At 38.1% G+C, this 21,968-nt stretch overlaps 1 protein-coding gene across 1 annotated transcript in view; it reads right to left on the reverse strand.

The window, feature by feature from the left end:
- The window catches only part of TEX11 (testis expressed 11), a 375,812-nt gene that overhangs the window by 283,803 nt on the left and 70,041 nt on the right, over positions 1-21,968 (reverse strand). The window contains exon 8 of the mRNA XM_068533357.1: positions 9,783-9,863. Coding sequence (XP_068389458.1) covers positions 9,783-9,863 — 81 coding nt within the window. The remainder of the gene's footprint in view (positions 1-9,782; positions 9,864-21,968) is intronic.

The following is a 21,968-nucleotide window of genomic DNA, read 5'->3' on the forward strand; positions in this document are numbered from 1 at the left end:
ATATATGTATATTATATATACGTGTGTATATATATATATATATATAGAGAGAGAGAGAGAGAGAGAGAGAGAGAGAGAGAGTGAGACAGAGAGAGAGAGAGGGATTCTTTTCCCATATAGGTTATTACAGAGTATGGAGCATAGTTCCCTGTGCTATACAGTAGGTCCTTGTTGGTCATCTATTTTATATAAATAGTAGTGTGTATATGTTAATCCCAACCCCTAATTTATCCCTCCCCCCACTTTTCCCCTTTGGTAAACAAAAGTTTGTTTTCTATGTCTCTGAGTCTGTTTGTATATTGTAAATAAGCTCATTTGTATCTTTTTTTTTTTGGATTTCACATATAAGCAGTATCATATTTGTCTTTGTCTGGCTTACTTCACTTAGTATGATAATCTCTATGTCCACCCATGTTGCTGCAAATAGCATTATTTCATTCTTTCTTATGGCTGAATAATATTCCATTGTGTTCATATATACATATATACACACACACACACACACACACACACACACACACACCCCCCACATCTTCTTTATCCATTCATCTGTTGGTGGACACTTGGTTGCTTCCATGTCTTGGCTATTGTAAATAGTGCTGCAATGAACACTGGGGTGCAAGTATGTTTTTGAATTATAGCTTTCTCCGGATATATACCCAGGAGTGGGATTGCAGGATCGTATATGGTAACTCTGTTTTTAGTTTTTTAAGGAACCTCCACACTGTTCTCCATAGTGGCTGCATCAATTTACATTCCCTCTGACAGTGTAGGAGGGTTCCTTTTTCTCCACACCCTCTCCAGCATTTATTATTTTTAGACTTTTTGATGATAGCCATTCTTTTTAATTTTTAAAAAATTTATTTATTTATTTATTTATTTATTTATTTATCGCTGTAATGGGTCTTCGTTGCTGCGCACAGGCTTTCTCTAGTTGCGGCGAGCAGGGGCTACTCTTCGTTGCAGTGCACAGGCTTCTCATTGCGGTGGCTTCTCTTTTTGCGGAGCACGGCCTCTAGGTGCATGGGCTTCAGTAGTTGTGGTACGTGGCCTAGTAGCTGTGGCTCGCAGGCTCTAGAGTTCAGGCTCAGTAGTTGTGGCACACAGGCTTAGTTGCTCTGCAGCATGTGGGATCTTCCTGGACCAGGGCTCGAACCCTTGTCCCCTGCATTGGCAGGCAGATTCTTAACCACTGCGCCATCAGGGAAGAACCTCGATGATGGCCATTCTGACTGGAGTGAGGTGATACCTCACTGTAGGAAAAACAACCCAATTTTATTTATCTATTTTTTTATTTAAACAACAGAATTTATTTCTTACAGTTCTGAAGGCTAGAAAGTCCAAGATCAAGGTTTAGCCAACACTCTTCTATGGTGAAGGCTCTCTTCCTGGTTTGCAGACAGCTTCCTTCTTGCATGGTGGGGCAGGGGGTGCGAGGAAAGCAAGTTCTCTGGTGCCTCTTCTTATAAGGGTACTAATCTCATCACGAGGGCCCTACCTCGTCTAAACCTAATTACCTCCCAAAGGTGCTATCACCAAAAACATTGAGAGTTAGGGCTTCAGCATCTGAACTCGGGGCAGAGGGGACACAGTTCAGTTCACAGCATTTTGTAAAAACTGGCACCAGAAGAAATGCTAATTTCTTTTAATGTTCAGCACCTTATAACACCATTTATAACAACATTTAACTTGATATTAATACATTTGTAATCTTAAAAAAACAACCGTATTTTAAAAGAGGCAAAGGACTTTAATAGACATTTCTCCAAAGAAGCTATATAAATAGCCAATAAGCACATGAAAAGATGCTCAATGTCATTAGATATCAGGAAAATGCAAACCAAAGGCACAATGAGAAACCACTTCACACCTACTAAGGTGGCTAGAATAATAATTTTTTTTTAAGCCCAGAAAATAACAAGTGTTGGTGAGGATGTGGAGGAACTAGAACCCTCATTCAACTGCTGGTGGGAATGTAAAATGGTGCAGCCACTATGAAAAACAGTTTGGTGGTTCTTCAAAAAGTTAAACATAAAATTACCATGTTACCAACCATTCCAGTCCTAGATATATATCCAAAAGAATTAAAAACAGGGATTCGAACACATACTTGTACATCAATGTTCATAGCAGCACTATTCACAATAACCAAAAGGTGGAAACAACTTAAGCATCCATCAATTGATGAACAGATAAACAAAATGAGGTATATACATAAAATGAAATATTATTCACCCATAGAAAGGAATACAGTTTCGATACATGCCACAACATGGACCTTGAAAATATTAATGCTAAATGAAATAAGCCAGACATAAAAGGATAAATATTGTATGATTCCACTTATATGAAATATTTAGAAGAAGCAAATTCATAGAGACAGAAAGTAAATTAGAGGTTAGCAGGGGAGGCAGTAATGAGGAGTAATTGTGTAATAGGTACAGAATTTCTATGGGTACAGAGTGGTGATGGTTGTACAACACTGTGAATGTACTTAATGCCACTGAATTGTACACTTAAAATGGTTAAAATGGCAAATTTTATATATTTTAGCACAGTAAAAATTATAGTAGAATGTCAGCAAATGAATATAAAAAGAAGGATGGAATTAGAAAAATAGCCAGTTGTCAACCTTCACAGTACTAATTTAGGCAAGAAATCTCCATGGATGGTGCAAGTGGGATGAGAAATTGGATTTTACATAGTCTCAAAGTATCACCTCACAAAACACTTAGGAATAACAAAGGGAAAAAATACTTAAGTTTACATAGGCGAAACCTGGAAGACACCATTTTAACTAAGAAATCCAAGTTAGCACCACCAACAATAGAGTAAATTGATCCTGCATGCCACCCAATAGAATCACTTCTATGATCTTTTGGCCCCAAATTCATAACCTGGTCTAATCATGAGGCAACTTTGAACAAACCTTAATTTGGTAAGCATGGGGGAACTGGGAAGGGTTTAAGGGTTCAAACTTGCAACTAGTAGATAAGTTCTAGAAATCTAATGTACAATATAGTGATTACAGTCAACAATACTGTACTATAAATTTTAAAATTGCTAAAAGACTAGAGCTTAACTGTTCTCAACACAAAAAAATGATATTTATGTGACATGATAAAGGTGTTAGCTAACACTACTGCAGTAATCATATTGCAACATATAAGTGTACCAAATCAACATGTCATACACTTCAAATTTATACAATATTATATGTCAATTATATCTCAATAAAATTTCTTTTTAATTTTTAAAAAACAAATTAAGTCACATTCTACAAAATGACTGTTCTGTAATCTTCAAAACTGTCAAGGTCATGAAAGTCAAGGCAAGAGTGAGAAAGTGTTCCACTGAAAGAGACTGGTGACTAGGTGAATCCTAGGTTGAATCCATTCTGTGTAAAGAACAATATTGAGAAACTTGAACGGGGTCTCTGGTAAAAGGGTATACAGGAGTTCTTTGTACTATTCCTATAATAGTTTTGTAACCCCTGAGGGGTGGCTGAGAAGGGGGAGGGGTTCCCACACCTGGAGGGACCCTCAGGGGCTTGGATCAGGGGTGAGTGCACCCAGGATTTCCCCTGCTCAAGGCTGGGGAAGTCTGCCCGGCTCTCGGGCAGGGTCTTACGCCCTCAGAGGCCCCCTCTGTGCCGTGTTGGTCCTGGGAGTGTAGGGGGAGAACAGGAGAGGCCAGGGGTTGGGGTGAGAAGACAGGCAGTCAGGAGGGCCTCTCCAGGACCAGAGGAGTGGGAGAGGAGTGGAGGGCGTTGGCCCCGCCCACCCAAGCCCGGGAAACCTGCTGGGCTCCCAGGCCGGGTCCCCCACCCTCAATGGCCCCCTCGAGGCCATGTGGGTCCTGGGGGCATAGGAGGGAGGCCAGGGAGATCAGAGGTGGAGAGCACGCCAGGGCCCCTTCAGTTCCTTTGAGCCTAAGCCCCACCCCCTAAACGCCCCAGGGCCTTTTCCAGCCCTGTGGGTCCTAAGCATAGGCCCCGCCCACCATCCAAACCCTGCCCCTGCTTAGGCCCCACCCACCACAGCCATGGCCTTTTCCACTTTTTCTTTTTTCTCCTCCTCTTTTTTACTATTGTGGTTCAGTTTTACCTTCCAGTTGTTGTTTCATCTATATGTTTATCTTTATATTCTTCATAACGTATCTGTTAGTTTCCTAGTCTAATTTTTTTACTTTGTTATTGTTCTTTTTTTTTTTCCCACCCCATGTGACTTGCAGGATCTTGGTTCACAAGCTGGGGGTTGGGCTGAAGCTCCTGCAGTGGGAGTTCCAAGTCCGATCCACTGGATTAACAGAGAGCCTCAGACCCCAGGGAATATTCATAGGAGTGAGGTCTCACGGAGGTCCTCATCTCAGCACCAAGACCCAGCTCTACCAAACAGCCTACAAATTCCAGTATTGGAAGCCTCAGTCCAAACAACCAGTAAGACAGGAACACAATCCCACTCATCAAAAAAAAAAAAAAAAAAAAAACACAGACAGCAAAAAAATACATCACAGATGAAGAAGCAAGGTAAAAACCTACAAGACCAAATAAATTAGGAGGAAATAGGCAATCTACCTGAAAAAGGATCAGAGTAATGATAGCAAAGATGATCCAGAATCTCAGAAATAGAATGGAGGCACGGATCGAAAAATTACAAGAAATGTTTAACAGAGATGAACAACACAATAACTGCAATGAAATATACACTAGAAGGAATCAATAACAGAAGAACTGAGGCAAAAGGAGGAATAAGTGAGGTGGAAGACAAAATGGTGGAAATAACTGCCAAGGAGCAGAATAAAGAAAAAAGAATGAAAAGAATTGAAGACAATCTCAGAGACCTCTGTGACAACACTAAATGCACCAATAGTCAAATTATAGGGGTCCCAGAAGAAGAGAAAAAGAAAGGGTCTGAGAAAATATTTGAAGAGATTATAGTCAAAAACTTCCATAACGTGGGAAATGAAATAGTCACCAAGTCCAGGAAGTGCAGAGAGTCCCATAAGGATAAACTCTAGGAGAAACACATCAGGACACATATTAATCAAACTAACAAAAATTAAATTCAAAGAAAAAATATTAAAAGCAGCAAGGGAAAAACAAAAAATAACATACACAGGAATCCCCATAAGGTTATCAGCTGATTTTTCAGCAGAAACTCTGCAGGCCAGAAGGGAGTGGCAGGATATACTTAAAGTGAGGAAAGAGAAGAACCTACAGCCAAGATTACTCTACCCAGCAAGGATTTCATTCAGATTCGACGGAGAAATCAGAAGCTTTTCAGACAAACAAAAGGTAAGAGAATTCAGCACCACCAAACCAGCTTTACAGCAAATGCTAAAGAAACTTCTCTAGGGGGGAAACACAAGACAAGAAAAAGACCCACAAAAACAAACCCAAAACAATTAATAAAATGTCAATAGGAACATACATATTGATAATAACCTTGAATGTAAATGCATTAAATGCCCTAACCAAAGGACACAAACTGGCTGAATGGATACAAAAACAAGACCCATATATATAAGCTGTCTACAAGAGACCCACTTCAGACCTAGGGACACATACAGACTGAAAGCTAAGGGATGGAAAAAGATATTCCATGCAAAGGGAAATCAAAAGAAAGCTGGAGTAGCAATACTCGTATCAGATAAAACAGACTTTAAAATAAAGACTCTTACAAGAGATAAGGAAGGACACTACATAATGATCAAGGGATCAATCCAAGAAGATATAACAATTATAAATATGTATGCACCCAACATAGGAGCACCTCAATACATAAGGCAAATGCTAACAACCATGAAAGGTAAAATCGACAGCAACATAATAATAGTAGGGGACTTTAACACGCCACTTACACCAATGGACAGATCATGCAAACAGAAAATAAATAAGGAAACACAAGCTTTAAATGACACAATAGACACAGATAGATTTACCTGATATTTATAGAACACTCCACCCAAAAGTGGCAGAATACACTTTCTTCTCAAATGCACATGGAATATTCTCCAGGATAGATCACATCTTAGGTCACAAGTCAAGCCTCAGAAAATTTAAGAAAATTGAAATCATATCAAGCAGCTTTTCTGACCACAACGCTATAAGATTGCAAATCAATTACAGGAAAATATCTGTAAAATACACAAATACAAGGAGGCTAAACAGTGTGTTACTAAATAACCAAGAGATCACTGAAGAAATTTAAAAAATACAGAGAAACAAATGACAATGAAAACACGACGACCCAAAACCTATGGGACACAGCAAAAGCAGCTCTAAGAGGGAAGTTTATAGCAATTCAATCTCACCTCAAGAAACAAGAAAAATCTCAAATAAACAATCTAACCCTATACCTAAAGCAACTAGAGAAAGAAGAAAAAAGAAAACCCAAAGTCAGTAGAAGGAAAGAAATCATAAAGATCAGAGCAGACATAAATGAAACAGAAATGAAGAAAATAGCAAAGATCAATAAAACTAAAAGTTGATTCTTTGAGAAGATAAACAAAATTGATAAATCCTTAGCCAGACTCATCAAGAAAAAAAAAGGAGAGGATGCAAATCAATAAAATTAGAAATGAAAAAGGAGAAATCACAACTGACACTGCAGAAATACAAAGGATTATAAGAGACTACTACAAACAACTATAGGCCAATAAAATGGACAACCACGAAGAAATGGACAAATTCTTGGAAAAGTACAATTTTCCAAGACTGAACCAGGAAGAATTAGAAAATATAAACAGACCTATTACAAATAATGAAGTTGAAACTGTAATTAAAAATCTTCCAACAAACAAAAGTCAAAGACCAGATGGCTTCACAGCCTAATTCTATCAAACATTTAAAGCAGAGCTAACACCGATCCTTCTCAAACTCTTCCAAACAATTGCAGAGGAAGGAACACTCCCAAATTCATTCTACCAAGCCACCATCACCCTGATACCAAAACCAAAAATATATATCACAAAAAAAGGAAAATATAGACCAATATCACTGATGAACATAGATGCAAAAATCCTGAACAAAATACTAGCAAACAGAATCCAACAACGTATTAAAAGGATCATACCCCATGATCAAGTGGGATCTATCCCAGGGATGCAAGGATTCTTCAATATACGCAAACCACTGTGATACACCATATTAACAAATTAAGGAATATAAACCATATGATCATCTCAATAGATGCAGAAAAAGCTTTTGACAAAATTCAACACCAATTTATGATAAAATCTCTCCAGAAAATGGGCATAGAGAGAACCTACCTCAACACAATAAAGGCGATATATGACAAACCCACAGCAAACATCATACTCAACAGTGAAAAACTGAAAGCGTTTCCACTAACATCAGGAACAGGACAAGGATGTCCACTCTCACCACTCTTATTCAACATAGTTTTGGAAGTCTTTGCCATGCAATCAGAGAAGAAAAAGATATAAAAGGAATACAAATTGGGAAAGAATTAGTAAAACTGTCACAGTTTGCAAATGACACGATATTGTACGTAGAAAATCCTAAAGATGCTACCAGAAAACTGCTAGAACTAATCAAGGAATTTGGTAAGGTTGCAGGATACAAAATTAATGCACAGAAATCTCTGGTATTCCTATACACTAACAACGAAAAATCAGAAAGAGAAATTAAGGAAACAATCCCATTTACCATCACAACAAAAAGACGAAAATACCTAGGAATAAACCTACCTAAGGAGGCAAAAGGCTGGTACTCAGAAAACTATAAAACACTGATGAAAGAAATCAAAGATGACATAAACAGACGGAGAAATATAACATGTTCTTGGATTGGAAGACTCAATATTGTGAAAATGACTATACTACCCAAAGCAATCTACAGATTCCATGCAATTCCTATCAAACTACCAATGGCATTCTTCACAGAATTAGAACAAAAAATTTTACAATAGGTATGGAAACACAAAAGACCATGAATAGCCAAAGCAATCTTGAGAAAGAAGAACAGAGCTGGAGGAACAGGCACCCCAAATTCAAACTATACTACAAAGCTACAGTAATCAAGACAGTATGGTACTGGCACAAAAACAGAAATATAGACCAATGGTACAGGATAGAATGCCCAAAGATAAACCCATGAACATATGGTCACCTTATCTTTGATAAAGAGGCAAGAATATATAATGGAGAAAAGACATCCTCTTCAGTAAGTTGTGCTGGGAAAACTGGACAGCTACATGTAAAAGAATGAAATTAGGACACTCCCGAACACCATACACAAAAATAAACTCCAAATGGATTAAAGACCTAAATGTAAGACCAGACACTATAAAACTCTTAGAGGAAAACATAGGAAAAACACTCTTTGACATAAACCACAGCAAGATCTTTTTTGACCCACCTCCTAGAGTAATGGAAATAAAAACAAAAATAAACAAATGGAACCTAATGAAACTTAAAACTTTTGCACAGCAAAGGAAACCATAAACAAGACAAAAAGACAACCCTCAGAATGGGAGAAAATATTTGCAAATGAAACAACGGACAAAGGATTAATCTCCAAAATATACAAACAGCTCATGGAGCTCAAAATCAAAAAAAAACAAACAATCCAATTAAAAAATGGGCTGAAAACCTAAATAGACATTTCTCCAAAGAAGACATACAGATGGCCAAGAGGCACATGATAAGATGCTCAACATCACTAATTATTAGAAAAATGCAAATCAAAACTACAATGAGGTAACACCTCACACCGGTCAGAATGGCCATCATCAAAAAATCTAGAAAGAATAAATGCTGGAAAGGGTGTGGTGAAAAGGGAACCCTCCTGCACTGTTGGTGGGAATGTAAACTGATACAACCACTATGGAGAACAGTATGGAGGTTCCTTAAAAAACTAAAAATAGAACTGCCATATGACCCAGCAATCCCACTACTGGGCATATACCCTGAGAAAACCATAATTCAAAAACGGATATGTACCACAATGTTCACTGCAGCACTATTTACAAATAGCCAGGACATGGAAGCAACCTAAATGTCCATCAACAGATGAATGGATAAAGAAGATGTGGCATATATATACAATGGAATATTACTCAGCCATAAAAAGAAACAAAATTGATATATTTATTGTGAGGTGGATGGACCTAGAGTCTGTCATACAGAGTGATGTTAAGTCAGAAAGAGAAAAACAAATACTGTATACTAACATATACATATGGAATCAAAAAAAAATGGTACTGATGAACCTAGTGGCAGGGCAGGAATAAAGACACAGACATAGAGAATGGACTTGAGGACACAGGGTGAGGAAGGATAAGCTGGGACAAAGTGAGAGAGTAGCATGGACATATATACACTACCAAATGTAAAATAGATAGCTAGTGGGCAGCTGCATAGCACAGGGAGATCAGCTCGGTGCTTTGTGACCACCTAGATGGGTGGGATAGGGAGGGTGGGAGGGAGTCTCAAGAGGGAGGGGATATGGGGAATATATGTATGCATATGGCTGATACACTTTGTTGTACAACAGAAGCTAACACAGTATTATGAAGCAATTATACTCCAATCAAGATCTATTACAAAAAAAAAAAGAAAAAACCCATATCACTTTTTCAAAAACCCTTTCTAGTAAAGAACAAAGGAAGCAAAATATTTCAAAGCTTCGCTAAGTAAGTACATCTGATCTAAAATATAATCTCTAAAGGATCACATGAAATAGTAATGATTCTTCCTAGAACTTGATATAGCATATTTTCAAATGCTTAGAGAATAAAGGCAGAGATTTCACTCACCATATTGGGCAGCCTCATCAACATATCTTTACAGCGCAGTATACATGTAGATGCTCTTCGAAAATCCTCTTGAGCAATTGCCTGGGAAAGCAAAAAAATGTCAGTAACTGGTTAAAATGAAATAACAAGCTATTTGTCTATAAGTCAAATCTAACATATTTTTAACTGGTGTTAAAAAGTCTTAATTTCTTTTCTAATCTTCTTAGCAATGCTAACTGGTTGAGCTAAACATAACAGCCAGCTCAAAATACAGAGAAATAAGTGATAAGAATCTTGGGTAAGACAAAGTTGACACTGAATGACAAGAGTTATTTCATTTTTCTGGAAATATCAAAATTGGTGTATTATACAATCTTATGTTATTATATTATGATATAATGCCATGTCTGAGAGATGTTTCCCCAGCTTGAAGAGCTCTTGTATTTATCTCCACATTAGAGGAGTTTTTTACATTAAATAGCAGTCTTTTGTCCTAAAACAGGCTCATAGTAACTTCATAGTCTGAAATGCTGTGAACATCTGCTATGAAAGGCAGTTTAGTGCAATCCTATCTTGGAGCTAGAAGAGCTACTCTGATACTTATTACTTATAACATTGAACCTTATGCTCTCATGGCTTTAGCTTCCTCATCTATAAAACGAGGATACTGTACTAGATTATCTCTTAAGATTTCTTTCAGTTTTACCATTCTATGACACTCAAATGAACGAAAACATCAATCACACGTTACTTCCACACTTATAGAAGAGGCTTGTTTCAGTCATTAAAGAATTTAGCTGGTGAGGCATATTAAAAGAAACGTGGACATATACAAAAAAATAATTTTCTGAAGTACTTTCTCGGGGCAAAAATCCCTACATTCACTATTTTCTTTTCTCTTCCTCATGTGGTGTCAAATATTTTTGTGCTTTGGATAATAAAAGAATTGAGTAGAGAGAAGAAAAGATGAAGAATGTAAGAAGCCAGCTTCTCTAGTTTTCTCCTCTATCTACTTGCTGAATCTTAAGCTTGACATTTTGCTGAGTAGATACCCTTCTCTAAGGCATTAATAGTAGATTTTGTTAAAGGAGGGAAAAAAAACTGTAAGCACAAGAACCTCAATAAGCCAAATCTCAATTATCTATAGAGATTACAAAATAATATTCCCATCTATACAAATAAATGTTTGATGAATACGTGCTAATTGATACATTATTCAAGGTGAAGAAAATCTTATTATAAAGGAGATACACTGAGTGACAAACATCATATCAGAGGAGGATGCTTTCTGTTCTTAAAAGATATAAAACAATACAAGCCTTTAATAGTCAAAGAATCCATAGTGTCTATCAATACTCAGATTTTACAAAGGTCCAAAGGTCTTTTCATGTCTTCCTAAAACTTACTGAGGTAGAAGGCAACTATTAAAAAACTTATTCAATGAGAAATTGATAAAATACAATTTATTGGTTTTTTCTTCTTAAAAAAGAATATATGACTTTTACAGGGATCTTTTAAAATACAGAATATTTTTAAAGAATAAAATCAACTGTAATCTCCAAACTCAGATGATCACTACTGATATTCGGGTATATTTCCTTTCAAAACCATCTAGGTTTATATTTGTAGGGTTTGGATCTTGTTTTATGTTTTATTTAATTTTAAATTTGAATTGTTAAGTAAATAATCTAAAATTAAACATCTTTTTCTTTCAACAACAAAATAAATACTGAGATTTTATCTCAGAGGAAATAACAGGTCTAATAATTCAAGCTAGTTTTGAAAATTTATTCATCTTGTTGGACCAGAAATCAATATTTCAAATCCAAACGATATAGAATTCCAGTAAAAGAAGTCTTAAGGAAGAGGCAGCATGATGTAATGCTGTAGAAACCTTTGGTGAGCATCATACTTACCAGTGGAGCTTTCTGGAAATCACATGCCCAGGTCCCACCAGTTGGAGATTCTGAATCATTAGGTCTGGGATGATGCCCAGCCTATACTGATGTAGTAAAAAGAATACAGGATTTGGATTCCCAGCTTCCCCTCCCTCTTCTTTGCTCAGTGAACTTAGGCAAGTCACAACCTCTTTGAGCCTCAATTCCCTTTATCGTAAAATAGGGATAGTAATGTCTACCACATAGGATTGATCTTATGAGGATCAAATGAGATCACAGATATGAAAGCACTTTGTAAACTGTAAGGCAGTATACAAGAATGTTAACATATTTAACAGTCAAAACTACCACCAGTGCCAAGAATTGTAACAAAGGAAGTTATCTGTTCTTGTGTGGTACTCACTGCTTGTAAAATCATGTGCTAGCAGGTCTATACAGTATTACAACTTATACTGATGGATCAAGGAACCTTAAGTTTCCCTTCCTTAGAAGAGAGAAGAAAAACTCCAAGGTTGGACCTGAACTGCTGCTGCAAAGGATTATTGCCATTATGCAAGGAACTAAATGCTAGACAGACTATCACCTAATATGCTACTAAGTGATGATGACAACACAATCAATCCAAAGACAGTAAACTATGCTGAATGGATCCACTAAAAATGTATGCTAACTTCAACTGGACCTTCACTTTAGCTCAGCAAACAAGAATGTTACAGCTCCTAGTACCATGTCAAGTATATAGTACATGCTCAGTAAAAATTAGTTTCCTTCTTTGTTGATTTTCTTAGGACATTTCCCACCCAGATGTTCCAGCCCTTCTTCGTATTCTTCAAGTGCTCCATAACATACCACAACCTCCTACTGCACCTCTCCCAAAAATTACTTCACCTTCCACCTTATTAAAAAAACTCATGCGCTCCTCAACATCTAATTCTTCTTTGCAGTGTAAAATACCTAACTTATGTCCCTTTCCTAACCAGAGAAAACTCACAGTCTTCTTAATTTTCACAGCATAATTAGTTGTTCACCTTTTGTTTTACTGTGGAACTGGAACTTCATTCATATGAAAACAATTATCCTAGTGTAATGTATCTGTTTATAAATCTGTATCTTCCACAAAACTTACCTTAAGCTCCTATAAGAGAGGCATCACACATTAACATTTTTTTTTTTGGCCACACCACTCACGTGGCTTGTGGCAGGGGTCCCTAACCAGGCCACATAGCAGGAGGTGATCGGCGGGCCACTGGGCGAAGCTTCATCTGCATTTACAGCCACTCCCCATCGCTCACATTACCACCTGAGCTCCGCCTCCTGTCAGATCAGCAGCGGCATTAGATTCTCATAGGAGTGTGAACCCTACTGGGAACTGTGCATGCGAGGGATCTAGGTTACGCGCTCCTTATGAGAATCTAATGCCTGATGATCTGAGGTAGAGCTGAGGCAGTGATGCTAGCGCTGGGGAGTGGCTGCAAATACAGATTATCATTAGCAGAGAGGTTTGACTGCACAGAGACCATAATAAATCAATTGCTGGCAGACTCATATCAAAACCCTATCAGTGAGTGGGGAGTGACAATTAAGCTGCATCTGGTGGCAGGCTTTATGGTGGCAAGTGAGTTGATGTACTTCAATTGTACAGTTGCATCTGGTGGCAGGCTTTAAGTCAGGATCTGACACTTATTTTAGTCTGCGCATGGCCCACCCATTATTTTATTTACCACTTCTGTCCACGTTTGTTTCCCACACTGTGCGCTTGTCTCAGTCACAGTTTTGGTAAGCCCACAGGCTAACCCTAGCCAAAATGAGTAAAAAACAAACGTGCCAGAGAGCTTCTTTGAAAAGGGGGAAAGACCCAATGATGAGAAAGCAGAAGACTCTAAGACTGCCAACAAAAAGAAAGCTGCATTTAAAAGAAAATACCAAGAGTCCTTCTTAAATTACGGGTTCATTGCAACAGGTGATTCACATTCTCCAAGCCCACTTTGTATAATAGGTGGTGACCGGCTAACCAACGAAGCCATGAAACCTTCAAAACTGCTTTGCCACATGGAGTCCAAGCACCCTGCATTAAAAGATAAGCCTTTGGAGTTTTTCAAAAGAAAAAAACATGAACATGAAGAACAGAAGCAATTATTGAAGGCCACCACTTCATTAAATGTGTCTGCACTGAGAGCATCATTCTTAGCGGCTAACCACATTGCTAAAGCTAAGAAGCCCTTTACTACTGGTGAAGAGTTGATCCTGCCTGCTGCTAAGGACATCTGTCGTGAACTTTTAGGAGAGGTGGCACGTGTTCCTCTTTTGGCTAGCACCATACTAGACGACTTGATGAAGTAGTAGAGGATACTGAGGCACAACTGTTAGAGAGGATTAATGAGTCACCATGGTATGCAATCCAAGTTGATGAGTCTACTGACGTTGACAACAAGGTAAGAATGCTTGTTTTAGTGTGACATATTTTTCAGGAGAATGTGCATGAGGATATGTTATGTGCACTTTTGTTGCCAGCCAGCACCACAGCTGCAGAACTATTCAAGTCTTTGAATGATTACGTATCAGGAAAACTGAATTGGTCTTTTTGTGTCAGTGCATATATGGACGGAGCAGCTGCCATGACTGGATGTCTTTCTGGTTTCACTACTCGGGTCAAAGAGGTTGCTTCTGAATGTGAGTCTACGCACTGTGTCATCCATAGAGAAATGCTGGCTAGCCGAAAAATGTCACCTGAACTTAGCAACATTTTGCAGGATGTGATTAAAATTATCAACCACGGGGCTTTCCTGGTGGTGCAGTGGTTGGGGGTCTGCCTGCCGATGCAGGGGACACGGGTTCGAGCCCTGGTCTGGGAGTATCCCATATGCCGCGGAGCAACTAAGCGCATGAGCCACAACTACTGAGCCTGCGCGTCTGGAGCCTGTGCTCCGCAACGGGAGAGGCCCGCGCACCACGATGAAGAGTGGCCCCCGCTCGGCGCAACTGGAGAAAGCCCTCGCACAGAAATGAAGACCCAACACAGCCAAAAATAAATAAATAAATAAATTTTTTTAAAAAATTATCAACCACATTAAAGTACGTGCCCTTAACTCACATATGTTCATGCAGCTCTGTGAGGAGGTGGACACAGAGCACACACGTCTTCTCTTATACACAGAAGTGAGATGGCTTTCTAAAGGTGGATCACTGGCCAGAGTTTCTGAGTTATGAGAGCCGCTCCAGAGATTTCTTTAGAAAAACAGTCACCACTGGCAGCACATTTCACTGACACAGAATGGGTCGCAAAACTTGCATACTTGTGTGACATATTCAACCTGCTCAACGAACTCAAACTGTCACTTCAGGGGAAAACAACAACTGTGTTCAAGTGGGCAGATACAGTGGCTGCATTCAAAGCCAAACTGGAATTATGGGGGCAACGAGTGAAAATTGGGATTTCTGACATGTTTCAAACATTCGCAGAGATTTTGAAAGAAACTGAGCCAGGGCCTTCTTTCTCCCAGCTGGTGCATGATCACCTATCTCAGCTTTTAAAAGAGTTTGAGCATTACTTCCCAACCACAGAAGACCCCCGAGCTGGGAAGGAATGGATCCGCAACCCATTTGTAAATAAGCCAGGTGAATTGACTTTGTCCGTGCTAGAAGAGGATCAACTGCTTGAGATTGCAAATGATGGTGGCCTTAAAAGTATGTTTGAGACAACTTCAAATCTCCATACATTACGGATTAAAGTCAAGGCGGAATATCCTGAGATTGCCACAAAAGCACTGAAAAGCCTGCTTCCATTTCCAACATCCTATCTTTGTGAAGCAGGGTTTTCTGCAGTGACAGCAACCAAAACGAGATTACGGAGTAGACTGGACATAAGCAAAACACTTCAGGTGTCACTGTCTCCCATCACCCCCAGATGGGACCATATAGTTGCAGGAGAACAAGCTCAGGGCTCCCACTGGTACTGCATTATGGTGAGTTGTATAATTATTTCATTATATATTACAATGTAATATAAATAGAAATAAAGTGCACAATAAATGTAATGCACTTGAATCATCCCGAAACCATCCCGCCCCTCTCCGGCCCATGGAAAAATTGTCTTTCACGAAACCAGTCCCTGGTGCCAAAAAGGTTGGGGACTGCTGGCTTGCATGATGTTAGTTCCCTGACCAGGGATTGAAAGCTGGCCACGGCAGTGAAAGCACTGAGTCCTAACCCCTGGACCGCCAGGGAATTCCCTGGTTTTTTTTATCTCTAGTGCACAGAGCATTGACTTACATAGCAGGCACTAAATAAATGTTTATCCCTCTGTACACGTATTTGATCAGATTCATTTCCATCTCCTTCTGGTATATGACCCATTAATTATGCCTTCCTCTTTATCCAACTCCTCCAATCTTCTTCCTGCCTTTTCATATTCTACCTATAATGTGTTCCTATATATTCTATTTTGAAAATAACGTTCCTTGACTGTGCTTCTCTCAGCAGCTACAACTCAATTTTTCTTCTCATTGTCAAACATCCTGACAGAATATGCTGTATTAATGCTTCTCAAATTTTAGCATAAACAGAATCATATGGAAGCCTTGCTAAAACACAGATTGTTGGACCCTACTTCCAGAATTTCTGATTCATTGAGTCTGGGGTGGCACCCAAGAATTTTCATTTCAAACGAGTTCCCAGGTGATATTGATGCTGCTGGTCCAGGAACCACACTTTGAGAATCACGGCTCTAGACCAATCCTACACCAAAACAGTTCTGATTCTTTTTTTTTTAATAGTTGATTGATTCATTGATTGATTGATTTTTTGGCTGTGTTGGGTCTTCGTTGCTGCGTGGGGGCTTTCTCTAGTTGTGGAGAGCAGGGGCTACTCTTCGTTGCGGTGCACGGGCTTCTCATCACAGTAGCGTCTCTTGTTGCAGAGCACAGGCTCTAGCCACATGCAGGCTTCAGGAGCTGCAGCACACGGGCTCAGTAGTTGTGGCACACAGGCCCTAGAGCACGCAAGCTTCAGTAGTTGCAGCTCATGGGCTCAGCAGTTGTGGCTCGCAGGCTCTAGAGCACAGGCTCAGTAGTTGTGGCGCACGGGCTTAGTTGCTCCGTGGCATGTGGGATCTTCCCGGACCAGGGCTTGAACCCATGTCCCCTGCACTGGCAGGCGGATTCTTAACCACTGCACCACCAGGGAAGTCCCAGTTCTGATTCTTTTTGGTCTCAGGGCCCTATAACTCTTAAAAATTATTGAGGACTCAAAGCGATTTTGTCTATCTACCTTAAAGCTATCAATATTTACCATATTATAAATTAAAACTGAAATTTTAAAAAACATTCATTGAAAAATGAGGTTGACTATGTTAATATAAATAACACATTCTTGTGAAAACTATATTTTCAAAAAAAAATTAGCAGAAAGTACCATTGTACTACATTTTTACAGATCTGTAAATGGTTTAATAGAACACCTGGATTTTCATATCTGATTCTGCATTATACCTACTATAATGTTGTCTTGATTGAAGTACATGAAGGAAATCCATTCTTACAAATATATGTAGTTGGAAAATAGTCTTTTCAGATAATTGAAGCTATTCTTCTTTGATACAAGACCAAAACTAAGCAAGTGGCAGCTTCTTAAAGGTTAGTTGCAGTGTGAATTCTGGAACCATACAAGTGAACTTTTCATGAATGAACTTTTACATTAAAACCCATGGATCTATCTTACACTTTGACTCCATCTTTTACCCATGCATGATTTTGTAACAATATGAACTGGTAATTTGGAAAATACTGGTTAACTGAGTTATGTAGCTATACCAAGGTTGACACATTCCATTATAACATGTCCAAAAAAATCACATTCATCCTCACCACTCTTATTCAACATAGTATTGAAAGTCCCAGCCAGCACAATAGGCTAGAAAAGGAAATAAAGGGAATACAGATTGGAAAGGAATAAAACTGTCCCTATCTGCGGATGACATGATAGTTAGTCTACACAGACAATTCCAAGAAATTTACCAAAAAATTCTAGAATAAGTGAACTCAGCAAAGAGATAAGATGCAAGATCAGGCCTCCCTGGTGGCGCAGTGGTTAAGAATCCACCTGCCAATGCAGGGGACACAGGTTTGAGCCCTGGTCTGGGAAGATCCCACATGACGTGGAGCAACTAAGCCCATGCACCACAACTACTGAAGCCCGTACGCCTAGAGCCTGTGCTCCACAACAAGAAGCCACCACAATGAGAAGCCCACGCACCGCAACGAAAGAGTAGCCCCCGCTCGCCACTGCAAGTAGAGAAAGCTCATGACCCAAAGCAGCCAAAAAAAAAAAAGATGCAAGATCAACATATGAAAACCAATTTTGGAAGAATCACTTCTAGAATGGTGACTTAAAGATCTCTGAAACTCCATTCCTCCAGGAAAGCAATGAGGACTTGGGCAAAAATTGTCAAAATTAAGTTTTTCAGAACTCTGGAAATTAAAAAAGAGCTTGCAACGATCTTAGAGGTGTTTACTCAAGAAAATCAGCTGATTTTTCTTGAATAAAAGAACTTGGTAAGGGCAACAAGCCTGTAGTATTTTAAATTGCTCATTTTATCCCCCTCTCCAGCCCTGCAAAAGCCTTGAAAACCAGTAGATTGGGAACCATATTAGCTTAGGAGGCAATGAAAAGGACAGAATGAGTTTGGAGGAGCCAAAAAAGCCCCATCCCCAGAGAATCATCACTAATTGACCAGTCTGGCAGCTCCATGGAAAAGCCTCATTCATAGGTCTTTTTTTTTTGAGATATAATTCATACACCATAAAATTCAACATTTTAAAGTGCACAATAAATTGCATTTTAAAACCACTGAAGTGGTTTTTAGTATATTCACAAGGTTGTGCAACCATCACCACTATCTATTTCCAGAACATTTTCATCATCCCCAAATAAAACCCTGTACCAATCAGTAACCACTACCCATCACCTTTTTCTTCCAGCCCCCGGCAACCAATAAGCTACTTTCTATCTCTATGGATTCGCTTATTCTGGAAATTTAATATACATAGAATCATATAATACAATACATGGCCTTTTATATCTAGCTTCTTTCACCTAGCAAAGTGTTCTCAAAGTTCATCCATGTTGTATCATGGATTAAATATTCCATTATATGGGTATGCTACATTTTGTTTCTCCATTCATCATCTGATTGACATTTGGGTTGTTTCCATTTTGTTTTGGGTTTTTTTTTAATTTTTTATATCATATATATTTCTTATTGAAGTATACTTGATTTACAATATTATGTTACTTTAGGTATACAGCACAGTGATTCAGTATTTTTACAGATTATAGTCTTTAAAGCTATTACAAGATAATGGCTATAATTCCCTGTGCTATACAATACATCCTTGTTGCTTATCTACTTTATACACAGTAATTTGTATCTCTTAATCCCATACCCTTAAATTGTCCCTCTCCCCTTTCCCTCTCCAGTTGTTTCCTTTTTGGAGCTATTATGAATAATGCTGCTATGAATATTTGTGTTACAAGCATTTGTATGAACATATGTTTTCAATTCTCTTGTGCATATACCTAGGAGTAGAATTGCTAAGTCATATGGAAGCTTTATGTTTAGCTTTTTGAGAACTTCCAAACTGCTTTCGACAGTAGCTGCACCATGTTACATTCCCACCAGCAGTGTATCAGGATTTCAATTTCTCCATATCTTCACCAACACTTCTTATTTTCCATTTTTGTATTTATACATATCTGAGTGTCTGCAAAGTGGCATCTCATTGTGGTTTTCATCTGCATTTCTCTAATGACTAATAATGTTGAGCATCTTTTCATGTGCTTATTGGCCATTTGTTTATCTTCATGGGAGAAATGCCTACTCAAGTGTTTTGCCCATTTTAAATTTGAATTATTTATACTTTTATTGTTGAGTTCCAAGAACTCTTTATGTATTCTAGATGCTAAATAATTATCAGTTATATGACATGCAAATATTTTCTCCCATTCTGTAGCAGCCCACTGACTTCTAGTGTCTTTTGATGAACAAAAGTTTAAAATTTTGTGACTTCCCTGGTGGCACAGTGGTTAAGAATCCACCTACCAATGCAGGTTCGAGCCCTGGTCCAGGAAGATCCCACATGCCGCGGAGCAACTAAGCCTGTGCACCACAACTACCGAGCCTGCACTCTAGAACCCGCGAGCCACAACTACTGAGCCCACGTGCCTAGAGCCCGTGCTCCGCAACAAGAGAAGCCACCGCAATGAGAAGCACGTGCACCGCAACAAAGAGTAGCCCCCACTCACCACAGCTAGAGAAAGCCCGCACGCAGCAATGAAGACCCAACACAGCCAAAAATAAATAAATAAATTTATTTTTATAAAAAAAAGTTTAAAATTTTGGTGAAGTCCAATTTAGCGATTTTTTCTTTGCTTGTGCTTGAGGTGTCATATCTAAGAAATCATTGCCTTACCTAAGGTCACAAAGATTTATACCTATGTTTTCTTCTAAGAGTTTTATATTTTCAACTCTTACTTTTAGATGTTTGACCATAAATATGGGGGTTTATTTCTGGACTCTCAGTTCTTTTCAATTGATCTATATGTCTGTCTTCACACCAGTAGCACACACTATCTTGATACTATAGTTTTGCAGCAAGTTTTGAAATTAAGAAATGTGAGTCCTCCAACTTTGTTCTTTTTCAAGATCGTTTTGCCTGTTTTGGGTCTCATGAGTGCTGATATGAATTTTAGGATAAGGGCATCAATATCTGCAAAAAACAAGGAAGCTAGAATTTTGATAGGGATGGAATTCAATCTGTAGATCAATTTGGGGGAATATTGATTGCCATCTAAACAATATTAAGCCTTCCAATCCATGAATATAGAATATTTTTCCATTTATTTTGATCTTCTTAACTTCTTTCAGTAAAATTTTATGGCTTCTTTTCACTTCTTTTGTTAAATTTATTCATGAGTATAATCCCTAAATAAAATTCTCTATTCTCAAATGACATGATCTTACATAGAGAATATCCCTAGAAATCCACACAAAAAAACTAGAAGAACTAATAAACAAGTTCAGCCAGGTTACAGGGTACAATAAACAAAAATCAATTGTATTTCTATTCACTAACAATGAGTAAACCAAAAATGAAATTAAGAAATCAATTCCATTTAAATTACAAAAAAAATTAAAAATTAGAAATGAATTTAACAAAAGAACTGCAAGACTTACACACTAAAAACTACAAAACATTGTTGAAAGAAATTAAAGAAGGCCTAAGTAAACAGAAAGATATCCCATGTTCACAGATCAGAAGACTTAATAGTCTTAAGATGGCAATGTTCCCCAAATTGAGCCAAAGATTCAATGCAATTCCCATCAAAATTCTAGCTGGCTTTTTCTTCGGACACTGACATGCTGATCTTAAGATTCATCTGAAAATTTAAGGGACCCACAACAGGCAAAACCATTTTGAAAAAGAAGAACAAAGTCATAAGGCTCACACTTACTATTTCAAAACTGACTACAAAGCTACCATAGTCGAGACTATGGTATTGGCATAAGGAGAGACATATAAATCAACAGAATAAAACTAATATTCCGTAAAGAAATGCTTACATTTAGGGTCAACTGATTTTTGACAAGGGTGCAAAGACAATTCAATGAGGAAAGAATAGTCTCTTCTAAAAAATGGTGCTAGGACTGGATACCCAATACCAAAGAATGAAATTGCATACCTACCTCATGTCATATGAAAAACTGACTCAAAGTGGACCAAAGGCTTAAATGTAAAGCTAAAAGCTATAAAATTCTTAGACTAAAATACAGGAGTAAATCTTCATGATCCTGGATTAGGCAATGGTTTCTCAGATATGACAACTAAAGCACAAGCAACAAATGAAAACAGATGTCAATTCTCCCCAAATTGATATATAGGCTGAACATAATTCCAATGAAAATTCCAGCAAAAACTCTGTGTAAATGTGGACAAGATTATTCTAAAATTTATATGTAAAGGAAAAGGAATTAGAATAGCTAAAATAATTCTGAAAAATAATAATAAAATGGAAACAATGACTCTACACATTTTCAAGACTTTATAGCTATAGTAACCAAGACAGTGTGGTATTGAAAGAAGGATACACCCATAGATCAAAAGGAAAGAATAGAGATCCCAGAAAGAGATCCATCCACACAAGTATGGCCAACTGATATTTAACAAATGTGCAAAAGCAATTCAATGGCAGAGGGATAGTCTTTTCAACTAAATGTGCTGGAGCAACTGGATATCCATAAACAAAAAAGGAACCT

Source organism: Eschrichtius robustus, chromosome X (genome assembly GCF_028021215.1).
Source record: "Eschrichtius robustus isolate mEscRob2 chromosome X, mEscRob2.pri, whole genome shotgun sequence".
NCBI classification, from domain to species: domain Eukaryota; kingdom Metazoa; phylum Chordata; class Mammalia; order Artiodactyla; family Eschrichtiidae; genus Eschrichtius; species Eschrichtius robustus.